This window comes from Echiichthys vipera (assembly GCF_963691815.1).
Source record: "Echiichthys vipera genome assembly, chromosome: 9".
NCBI classification, from domain to species: Eukaryota; Metazoa; Chordata; class Actinopteri; order Perciformes; family Trachinidae; genus Echiichthys; species Echiichthys vipera.
The window spans coordinates 28,985,294-28,997,688 of record NC_139834.1 but is presented as its reverse complement, the minus strand read 5'-3'; the positions used below and the strand labels follow the sequence as shown (position 1 = coordinate 28,997,688).

The 12,395-nt window shown below is 43.2% G+C and overlaps 1 protein-coding gene across 1 annotated transcript in view; it reads left to right on the top strand.

Annotated features, from left to right (window-relative positions):
- Positions 1-9,257, top strand: part of lamb2 (laminin, beta 2 (laminin S)) — a 56,962-nt gene extending 47,705 nt beyond the window's left edge. The window contains exons 29-35 of the mRNA XM_083920039.1: positions 835-1,038; positions 2,103-2,247; positions 2,356-2,563; positions 2,657-2,798; positions 4,090-4,266; positions 4,362-4,521; positions 6,537-9,257. Of these exons, the coding sequence (XP_083776165.1) occupies positions 835-1,038; positions 2,103-2,247; positions 2,356-2,563; positions 2,657-2,798; positions 4,090-4,266; positions 4,362-4,521; positions 6,537-6,673 (1,173 nt within the window). The 3' untranslated portion in view covers positions 6,674-9,257. The remainder of the gene's footprint in view (positions 1-834; positions 1,039-2,102; positions 2,248-2,355; positions 2,564-2,656; positions 2,799-4,089; positions 4,267-4,361; positions 4,522-6,536) is intronic.
- Positions 9,258-12,395: the final 3,138 nt, after the last annotated feature.

Genomic DNA, 12,395 nt, shown 5'->3' with positions numbered 1-12,395 from the left:
TCTTCATCCGCTTATCCGGGGTTGGGTCTCGGGGGCAGCAGCTTTAGCAGGGGACCCCAAACTTCCTTTTCCCGGGCCACATTAACTAGCTCTAACTGGGGGATCCCGAGGCGTTCCCAGGCCAGTGTGGAGATCTAATCTCTCCACCTGGTCCTGGGTCTTCCCTGAGGCCTCCTCCCCGCTGGACGTGGTTGGAACACCTCCCTAGGGAGGCGCCCAGGGTTCATCCTTACCAGATGATCCTGAACCACCTCAACTGGCTCCTTTTTATTCCTTATTTGCATATTTTTGTTGCATCGTGTGTGTGTGTGTGTGTGTGTGTGTGTGTGTGTGTGTGTGTGTGTGTGTGTGTGTGTGTGTGTGTGTGTGTGTGTGTGTGTGTGTGTGTGTGTGTGTGTGTGTGTGTGTGTGTGTGTGTGTGTGTGTGTGTGTGTGTGTGTGTGTGTGTGTGTGTGTGTGTGTGTGTGTGTGTGTGTGTGTGTGTGTGTGGGCACTTTGAGCTGTGAGAATCAGCATTCTGAGTAAAAAACTACTTGAACTTGATCATCTTCATGTTTGAATTTAATGACTGCTTCATTTCGTTGTATGGAATACCAAGTTGTTGGTTTATCAAAACAAATATTAAATGAAAATAAAATACATTAGTTTTTACTTTAGCTTAGGCTCGTCTTGGCTGTCTCACTGGCTTTCTTCTTGCTTGTCTCTATGTGACTGATTATTCTGTTATATGATAAAACAAAACAACAAAAAGTTACATTCTCTGTAGACCAAATGTGTTTTGAGTGTCTGATCATTTCCATACAGATAAAAGTCCATGTTCACCTGTCCCAACAGGTTTGCGGTGCCCCGGGTGATGCTCCGTGCGGGGAAAGTCCTTGTGGGGGAGCAGGTTGCCGTGACGATGAAGGGAAGCGTCACTGCGGAGGCCTGAACTGTAACGGTGCGGTAGCAGTGGCTGACAATGCCCTGGAGAGTGCCAAACACGCAGAGAAGGAGCTGAAAAGAGCTATGGGAGAGGTGGAGGGACTTTTTACCAAGGTATGGAGGCACACGGGAACTATCCAACTAACTCACACACACACAGCTTCTGTGGAATCATCCAGGAAAACCATTTTAAAAGAGGCAGAATGCACTTTTGTGTCCTGCAGATGTTGCATTCATTAATTCATTCATCTTCAACTGCTTGTCCCTTTCTGGGTCGCGGGGGGTGGGGGGGCTGGAGCCGACCCCAGCTGACATCAGGCGTGAGGCGGGGTCCACCCTGGACAGGACGCCAGTCTATCACAGGACACATAGAGACGAACAGACAACCATTCACACCTACGGGTGATTTTAGAGTCATCAATGAACCGAACACCTGCACGTCTTTTGAATTGTGGGAGGAAACTGGAATAAATATATATATATATATATATCAAATATCTACGTGTGGTTTCACAGCCATTCACAGCCCAGTTGTTCCATCATCCCTCCACAGTACGTCCCAGACTAAACCTCTCAGACTGGAGTGAGGAATAAGAATTAGATGTGTGTTTTGAGTAAACAGTGCAGCTGCATTCTGAGGCACATGTGCACTTAGGGGCCGTCCACACGAACGCGGGTATTTTTCAAACCGTGTGTTTCTCCGCACGGCTCGGCCTTTCATCCACGCGGAATAACATTTGTGGGCTCCTGAAACCGGAGTTTTTTGTAATCGGAATCCAGGGTGAACTTTATGGAAAAGTCCGGTTTCAGCATCATATGTGGACAGGAAAACAGAGGAGAACGGCATTGCTTGTCGATATTGTTTGACGTCACACTGTGCGACGGTAAACAGTAAGTTCTATCCATGGAGACTTGTGGAGACGTGACCAGCTGACGGAGGCAGTTTTTGCGGTTTCGTGTGGACAGAGATATTTTTTATCAGATCGGTGTGGACGGGAATTTTCTTTTAACTGGGGGCCATAAAAGTTTGGTTTTAAAAATACCCATGTTCGTGCGTGCAAGGCCTCAGACACATTTTTAGTGACTTCATCACACTAAAAATTCTGGAAAAAAAGGCTGTTAAGTAGCCGCAGTTGTAGCAGTATGTTAAGTTTTGTGTTTCAATGCAATCCATCCAGGTGGCGGACGCCAAGACCAAGGCAGAGGAGGCCAAGGGTAAAGCCCAAGCAGCTCTGGACAAAGCCACCGCCACCAAGAACAAAGTGGAGCGCTCCAACAATGACCTGAGAGACCTCATCAAACAGATCAGAGACTTCCTCACTCGTGAGTCTGACAGTGCTGGGTTCATACATTATGACAGGTTTTATATGTACATTTAACGAGTAATGTTGGGTCTTAATCGATCTTGATCTTCTCATGTCTCCCTCTCAGAGGAGGGAGCAGATCCCGACAGTATTGAGGCAGTGGCGAATCGTGTGTTGGAGCTCTCCATCCCTGCTTCGCCCCTCCAGATCAGACATCTCGCTGATGAAATCAAGGAACGGGTGCGCAGTCTTTCCAACGTGGACGCCATCCTGCAGCAGACGCAGAATGATGTCCGGAGAGCAGAGCAACTGCTGCTGGATGCCAAGAGGGCAAGGTAGTCAGAATAGAATCGTGATACAAGTGTATTTCCATGCAAAAACCATACCATATGTATTCATCCTCTCTTAAACTACTCATTGTTCTTAAGGCACAGGGCTGAGGGGGTGAAGACCACAGCAGAGACGGTGACACAGGCCCTGGTGGACGCCAAGACGGCTCAGACATCAGCAGAGAAGGCCATAGAGAGAGCCAAAGCCGACATCGGGGAGACTGAATCCCGACTGGCACAGGTAACCTACAAGAAAAAAAACGAAACAGAAAGTCATTAAGCTGTGAGCTGTGTGTAATAGACATTCACTGAACAATGAGTACGATTTTTACCACCACATAGTACAAATAATCACATCTGTACAGGTTCTTAGAATAGAATAGGATTGATCTTTATTGTCATTGTGCGAAGAACAATGAAAATCAGTTACGACTCAGCGGTGGTAAGTACAAGTAAACATAAGTAAAGTTTCAATGAATAATAGTAAAGAGCAAGTGAGTCAAATGGAAACGTATATACGCAGACAAGTAATAAAAACTACGAAATGAGGGTTGTTCATTAATGCCGGTCCCTCAGTGACTGGCCAACGCTCAGGATTTTAAAGTTGGACCTTTGTTTCAAGACATTTTGTTCACCACCACAAAATAAGAATAATCTACCTTGTCATATGAATGTTATCCCTTTACTAGTTATCTCATTTTTAGGAGGGGCATTTTTGCCTTTATGGGACAGTTCACGGAGAAGAGAACAGGAAACAGGGGAAGAGAGAGATGTGTCATCATGCAACAGAGGTCCCCAGCTTGGGATGTAACCATTCGGCTAACGAGGCACTTCTCTCTCCTCTAATTAACTCATTTATATTGTGTAAATGTGACTTTTTAAGCCACTGTATTTAATAATTAACATTAACAGGGGCTTTAACAATGCGCTGTTGAAGGTTTTAAGCACAGGCCAAATGGCTCCATTATTATTATCCAGCATTACAATGTAACAGTGATACCCATGTGTAGACAATCAACGATTTCTTTAAATTAGAAGAAGAAGAAGAATTCCTTTTATTTATTCAATTTTTTCACTCTGTTATTATTATTATTCAGGTTACACACACACACAGGCCCGAAATACACACACATACACAAACAGGACCCATATACATGCAATTAATGGAGAGATGTCAGAGCGAGGGGGCTGCTAATGGCTCAGCGCCCCGAGCAGTTGGGGGTTCGGTTCCTACAGGAGATGAACTGGAACCTTTCCAGCCACCAGTCCACGCCCCATTCATGGTCCACACCGGGACTTGAACCGGCAACCCTTCGGTTCCCAGCCGAGTCACCCATGGACCTAGCTACTGCCGCCAAATTATTGTGCATTCAAATCACACACACATATGGGTTGTTACATGAACTAAATTTAGAGAAATCCCAGCTTGGCACAGAATGAAATCACAATGCTTCATCCAACACAAGCTAATCTCGTAACGGTATTTGTTCAGTCGGATCAGAATTCACTTTGCTCGGGAATGCCCTCCTCAGATTGAGTCGGAGACATCCAATAGCGAGAAGGACCTGAACGATGCCATGGACCGCCTGGGCACACTGGGACGGGAGCTCAATGCCCTGAAGACCAAACGTGCCAACAACAGCATGGCGGCGGCCCGAGCCGAAGAGACCGCCACCATGGCACGAGAAAAGGCAAACGAAGCCAAGCAGGTGTGTGTCTGTGTCTGTGTGTGTGCGCATGGTTTTCCTCATTGAAAGCGCACACAGCTGTTAAAAAAAACCCTCTCTCTTATCTTGATGCTCAGATTCTCGACGGCCAGCTGACAGATAAATACCACGAGGTGCAGCAGCGGGTCGACACGAAGGCCAAAGCAGTGCAGGATGCCAAGAAACGGGCCGAGAGCCTCAGAGATGAAGCGAAGGACCTATTGAGAGATGCCAAGAACAAGCTCCAGAGGCTAGCAGGTGCTTATTAATATCTTTGCATGTGCCTTTGTGTGTGTAAAAGAAAGGATAGACAGTGTTTGCATTTGTTTGGAGAAAGAAAATGATGGATTTATAATTTGAAAGACACAATTGATGAAAAACGTAGAGTTCAACAAATCGGTTACTGTCAGACCTGGGCAGTAATGAGGACTCAGATGCGGAGGCACACAGGTTAAGCTGGTGTTTATTCTTAAATCCAAAACAGGAAGCACTGAGCTAATAAAACATAAACCAAGGTCGCTCAGAACAGGAGGAAAACAAATATCAAAGTTGAGCTGCACTGAGCTAATAAAACATAAACCAAAGTCGCTCCGATCTGGAGGAAAACAGGGTGGACAAAAAGGGCATTCAAAAAAATCAAAATCGCTCTTAAGAGGGAAACGGAAAACACAAAAACATGAGCATGTATACTTAGATCTCGAGACAAGAACAAGGCTGTGGAACGGGCTGGAACTTTCCGGCATAACGGAGGAAATACTCTGGCAACGAGACAGGGGAAGACACAGACTTTATACACATGAAGGGGGGGGGGGGGGGCGGGGGGGCACAGGTGGCAACAATCATGGATCAGGGGAGGACGTCAGACCAGTGACACAAGAGGGGCAAGTGACCTGAAACAAGGGGAGAGTTACTCTTCAAAATAAAACAGGAAGTTCACAGGACAAAAACCCAAAGACAGGACAGACCTCACCGCGGTGTGACAGTTACAGATCTATGAAAATGAAACCTTACTGTTTGTTTACTATTCGCATAAACTATTTAGATGCCAGGTAAAATCCTGGATGTAATGAGAACAAGCATTAGACAGAAGTTACTGCTAATAAGTCCAGACTCTTTCATTTATTAATGATTTGTATATCAGCCTTTACACAGGTGGCTGTAATTAACACAGTACACATATAAACTTACTGAGGCTAACTCACACGCAAAAAAAGGGAAATAATAAAACCAAAAGAATAGTCTTTTTATGGAGTATTTTATCTAAAATACATGTGAAAAGATAAAGCCGTGTGTAAAAAGAGATGCATCAAGGGGTTTCATATATAGATGAAAAAGCAGAGACTCCAAAATCCATCCTTGAGGAACCCCACAAGTTATTTTACAGTGTTTTGAGAAATGAGAAAACTTGTTTTCTGCCAGAGGCATAGGAGGTCAGGTAGGGAATGAGTCCTTACCCCAAGTGAAGGAGTTCAAGTACCTCGGGATCTTGTTCACGAATGAGGGGACGATGGAGCGTGAGTTTGGCCGGAGAATCGGAGCAGCGGTGGCGGTGTTGCAGTCGCTCTACCGCACCGTTGTGACGAAAAGAGAGCTGAGGAAGGCAAAGCTCTCGATCTACCGGTCAATCTTGGTTCCTACCCTCACCTGTTGTCATGAAAGCTGGGTCATGACCGAAAGAACCAGGTCGCGGGTACAAGCGGCCGAAATGGGTTTTCTCAGGAGGGGGGCTGGAGTCTCCCTTAGAGAGAGGGGGAGAAGTTCAGCCATCCGTGAGGAACTCGGAGTAGAGCCGCTGCTCCTTTACGTTGAAAGGAGCCAGTTGAGGTGGTTCAGTATCATCTAGTAAGGATGAACCCTGGGCGCCTCCCTAGGGAGGTGTTCCAGGCACGTCCAGCTGGGAGGAGGCCTCGGGGAAGACCCAGGACCAGGTGGAGAGATCATATCTCCACACTCGCCTGGGAATGCCTCGGGATCCCCCCAGTTAATGTGGCCCGGGAAAGGGAAGTTTGGGCTCCCCTGCTAAAACTGCTGCCCCCGCGACCCGACCCTGGATAAGCGGATGAAAATGAGATGAGATGAGATGAGACATAGGAGGCCACATAAAAACTGTTTCAGACAAGCAGACAAGAAAATGTTCCCTCCATCTATTTAAAAGTTTACGGTGATCACCAATTTAAAATCAGCATTCAGATCAGGTAGAGCCACTTACAGAGGCACCGAATGCTGCTAATGTCCGGCTGTGTAACCGTTCCTGACGTCCCTGCTTCCCACAGAGCTGGAGAAAAACTATGAGGAGAACCAGAGGAGGTTGGAGGGAAAAGCTCGTCAGCTGGACGGCCTGGAGGACAAGATGAAGGCCATCCTCAATGACATCAACAAGCAAATCCAGATCTACAACACGTGCCAGTAACTCACTGCTCCGTGTCCGTAAAAGTCACGCGCATCATCGTGTTATTCTGGCATTTTCTCCAAATACAGTAACTTTACATGAGACTTTTAAAGAAAAAACAATTCAAGGAGAGGGCACGGGTGGTTGTTTTATCACTCTGCAAGTGTCTTTAAGGTAAGAATTTGAAAATGGTTGCAACCCTACAAACATACCCGTGACTGAGCATGCAAAGGTTGTCTGATATCACATATTTTATTTTCATTTTTTTAATTTGTGCACATTATTTGTTTTAGATTTTCTAAATAACCTGGAAATGTATCTGTGTTTAAATTTGTGTCTTGAAAAATGAAAATTATACTTTAGAAATACTAAGATTTGGGTGAAGATAATGCATCGCAAACAGTGGTTAACCGTGTATTTTTATTTTTTTTACTTACGTAGGGTGACTGTTGTATAACCAGCAGGTCTATGAAGTGTCTGTTACTACTGGAAGCGTATTCTGAGCTGTGCTCATCGCAAGAGGACTTTATTTAAACTACAGTGTCTTCTTTCAGTATTCAACAACTTTTAGGTGCATGCAATCGGAATGACAATCTGTTCAGATTTAACTGGATTTTTATTTTTATTTTTGGGTAAAGATCACTAAAACGTTTAAATGATGAGGCTCTAATACTAATTTTTATATTTCCAAACAAGCCAAAAAAACAACAACCTCTTCTTCTTCTTCTTCCTCTTCTTCCTCTTCTTCCTCTTCCTCCTCTTCTTCTTCCTCTTCTTCCTCCTCTTCTTCTTCCTCTTCTTCTTCCTCTTCTTCCTCCTCTTCTTCTTCCTCTTCTTCCTCCTCTTCTTCCTCCTCTTCTTCCTCCTCTTCCTCCTCTTTCTCTTCTTCTTCCTCCTCTTTTTCCTCTTCTTCCTCTTCTTCCTCCTCTTCCTCCTCTTTCTCTTCTTCCTCCTCTTTTTCCTCTTCTTCCTCCTCTTCTTCTACCTCTTCCTCCTCTTCTTCCTCTTCAGTCCTATCCGGCTGTTAAGTTGTGACGTAACACCCTTTCAAAATATGACTTCCGGGTCCAAGCCTTGTATTTCTACAACGCAGCAGTGCCGTGTTCCCCATCGTTTGAACACATCTGAGTTTTAAAAAAACAACATAATTGTTATTTAACCTCTTTCTTATTGATGAAAAAGACGTCTAACTGACAAAAGAGATGATCGTAATTGTTCCCATGTTCGGCCGTTGTGTCTGTTTTATTTCTACGGAGCGTTTGGACCCGGAAATCTTATTTTGAAAGGGTGTTACGTCAGACTGAACAGCCGGATAGATCCTTGTCCCTGTTTTAAGACCATAGCTTTTCAGTAGAATGAAGAGATGAACATTGCATTGTACCAACTGTGGTGCTAGGAATGTATTTTTGTATCGTGTCTGCCTTTTTCCAAATAACAGGGAATATATATATATACATTTTTATGTTCAAATAAGCCAATAGATATAAGATATAAGAGTCCCGATAAACACTAATAGCATACAACACAGCAATAATGTAATGAGAGCAGTGTAAGCTATCAGTGTAAGCTAGCAGCGTGGCTCTAGTTATGCTATTATCAGTCTGTCTATCAGTCTTTATGTGGCTAAACTTTGGTCTAGATTTAAATATCTCAACAGCTGTTGGATAGCAGTGATGACATAAGAAGACACGATGGTCTCGGTGAGCCTGACAAACTGAGTCTGACATGTTTTAACGTGGTCACTGTACACAGGTAAAAGCCTCTTTATTTAGATAATAAAATGGCGCTCCCTCTGGCACCACCTTCAGGACAAACTTAAAGGACTAGTTAGACATTTGGGGAAAAAATAGCTGATTAGCTTGCTGACAGTTAGCTGAGCGGATTGATACAACGGTGTAGGATGAATATGAGCTACAGCAAGCAGTCTGTTAGCATAGCTTAGCATAGCATAACGACTAGAGTCAGGAAGTAACAGCTAGCTTGGCACCTAAAAAGCTTAATAAATTCCCCACCAGCAACTCAAAAACAAACAAGCTATACTGTATATTGTAATGTACGGTAAACTTTAAAGGAGCTGGTGAAGCGTGGCTAGCTTTTTCCCAGAGTTAATGCAAAAACAAGCTAACTGTCTTCCATAATGGACGGATAGGGTGGTTTTGATCTTCTCATATAACTCTCAGCAAGAAAGCAAATAAGTGTAATTCCCAAAATGTTGAACTATTCCTTTTAGTTATCAACCGGATTCATTTTTACGAATGCCAAACTTGAGATGCACAGTTTGTGAATGTTTGTATCAAATGAACTGGGACGGAATACGTAATAAGATCTGCGGCAATTGGTGCTTCACTGTAGCGACATAGTACTCTACAGATACAGTGTTGACTGTAAATGTGCCTTATAGTATGCCAGTGTCTTGGGCAATTACTCATGTCCTAATTTGCTCGACAATGTGTCTTTTTGGAAATATAACAAACCAAAGAAACTACTTTAACATACCTCCCTCAGATCGCCTATGAACTGGCAGCCACACGATTTTGACGACTAATTGCCAAAGCGAAAATACCAAAAGAAGCTTGTGTAAAGTTTAATTGTGTACAGTTTTGTGAATAAAGGTTGGATAAATGAACACTGTCAAAGTAGCTTTTCTGATCATCTTTAGCAGGAGTCCGTTATAAATCAGATAACAGTATCCGTTGCTTGTTACCGTCCCATTTTCTAACCTCGCTGTCCTGCGGCATGAACGTGCATCAACACCACCGGGCTCTGCGAGAGTGTACGATGTCTCATTTCTATTTTTGTGTTCTGCCAGGACGCTATTGAGTGCTTCAATGAGTCCTTGGTGTGCCCTTTGACAAAGTCTGTGTCGCTGCAGATTTTACAGCTGCCATTATGAATGTATGTATTACAGTAACAGTATACTGCCAGGGTGACAGGAGAAAGCCGGGCTAAGAGATGCCGTAAGACACAGAGTTGGCTGATGTGAAAGGTCAATTTAAAGAGAAAGTAAGAAGTAAGGAATACGTAAGTAAGCTACATTAGACTAAGGGAGATCAGAAAGACATTTAACTTGTAGTACTTGTGTTGGCTGTATGATTAGAGTGATAATGACAAACTCTGTTTACTTTAACAAAACAGATTCCATCTTCAATAATTCGTTTTTTGTTTTTAATTCAGTATAAAGTGAAGCTAAACGTGCAAGTGAATACAAATTCAATTCAATTCAATTCAGTTTTATTTATAGTGCCAAATCATAACAAAAGTTATCTCAGGACACTTTACAGAGTAGGTATAGACCACACTCTATGACTTATTTATGATTTACAGAGACCCAACAATTCCCCCGTAGAGTACGGTGGAGACGAAAACCTTCCCTATAACAGACAGGAACGTCAGACACACCCAGCTCTGTGGAGGACGGACATCTGTCTGCACCGGATAGAGGAAGAGAAGGAGAGAGAAAGAGAGAAAAGACAGAGACAGACACACTTCCAGTAACTATAACAATATCTATAGTAATGTGAATATGACTTATTAATACAGCAGAATGGTAGAAACAAGCACAGCTAAGGTGATAGATTATAACAGCAGCAGGAAGCGTCATGCAGGACCACGGCAGCAGGCACCACAACCATCAGCAGAGACCTGCGAGACGACAAAGCGCAAACAACTCCAGGGAAGAAGTTGAAATGAGGCCAAGGATGAAGTAGTTGACATACATTAACAATTACATAGAAAGTAAACAATGTCTAACATCTGGTGAAAATATAAATATAATCTGATATACAGTAAAATAAGGGTATTTTTCAGGTCACCAGACATCAGTGCCATGATTATGAACGTATGTATTACAGTAACAGTATACTGCCACGATGACAGGAGAAAGCTGGGTCAAGACACAGAGTTGGCGAGGTCAAAGGTCAATTTAAAAAGAAAGTAGGAAGTAAAGAAGAAGAAGCTACGTTAGTGCCATGATTATTTCTCTGTGTGTTCTCTGCGTGTCGTCATGCTTACAGCACAGGAGTTGCACGGGTCTGCATCACCACTGTCGACATCCTTTTAGTGCAGGTTCAGAGGATGACACACGGCCCAGGGTGCCATTTGGGATGACGCCCAGGTCTAAAAATAGCACTGCTCTTCATTTATTATGGCCTTAGCCCTGTCAGCTCCCTCCTCAGATGGTTAAAGACTACCTGTGGGAATATAGACCCATATAAAGAGTTGACACATGAGCACCGTTGAATGTTGACTCGAGGATTTGGGACGGTCTTCAGTTGAAGCAGAAGTTCCCCCGGGTCCATCCCTACACTTGAAAACTGTCTTGCCCCAGATTTGCTGTGTGTCTCTTTGTTTGTGATATTACCAGGACAGAAACGCTGGTGTTGTATCCGCCTTGTGAGTCTGTGTTTGTGTGTCATCACGGCAAAAACAAAAAACACAAAAAAAAAACAGTCAAAAAAACTTTAAAGGTGTGGTTGAGATCAAACTGAAGGCTGAATTCAAAGATGGGGGGAAAGGGCTCGGACCACTCATCACACCCGTGTGTAACTATGGGTTGGATAAGTGACCAGTGTGTCAAGCTCTGTAATTGTATTGAGTTATTGTTAATAATGATTTAATTATCAAACGGTAGGATTAAATAAGTTTATACTTCTTCCTGCTCCTTTTTCACACATGAAGATTAAGGAAATTCACTGATTCAATGAATTATGTTCATTCTTTCTGTTTTTCCCTATTTTGTTTGATATGTTTTAAATAACTGCTGTTGATGTCTTATTTTTTCTTGAAGTTCACTGGAAATAAATACAAAGATACAATACAAGGGCGCAGGAAATGTCTCAATGTGAGACTGTTTATTGTTTATGTATGTGTTGATTCTTATGGACACTTATTATTATATTATTGTTTATTATTTTACACACACATTTCCACACAAAAAGTGCATGCACACGCAAACAGTTACGCACGCACACACGCACACACGCACACACATTGTATTTGTTATAAGTTTCTTATTATTATTTATTACATGAAATGTATTGTTGTTTTGTTTCATTGGGTCTTTATGGGTTGGTAACATTATTTGAGATATTCATTCATGCCAATAAAGCGGATTGAATTGAATTGAATTGAGGGAGACAGACAGACACACACACACACACACACACACGCACACACACATATACACAAACAGATCATGGACATAGAAAAAAGAAGCGACAGGCAGACACACACATACACACCCACAAACACACATACATGTTTTTTATTATTTATTACATGAAATGTATTGTTGTTTTGTTTCATTGGGTCTTTATGGTTTGGCAACATTGTATTTGTGACATTCATGCCAATAAAGTGGATTGAATTGAATTGAGGGTGACAGACAGACAGACAGACACACACACACACACACACACACACACACACACACACACACACACACACACACACACACACACACACACACAGCATGGACATAGAAAAAAGAAGAGACAAACAGACAGACAGACACACAGACACACACTCAGAGACAGACAGACACACACACAGACAGACACACACAAAAAGAAGCGACAGACACACACACACACACACACACACACACAGCATGGACATAGACAAAAGAAGAGACAGACAGACAGACGGACAGTGACACACACACACACACTCACAAACAAAAAGGAGCGACAGACACACACACACACACACACACAGAGACAGACAGACAGACAGTGGTAGAGGA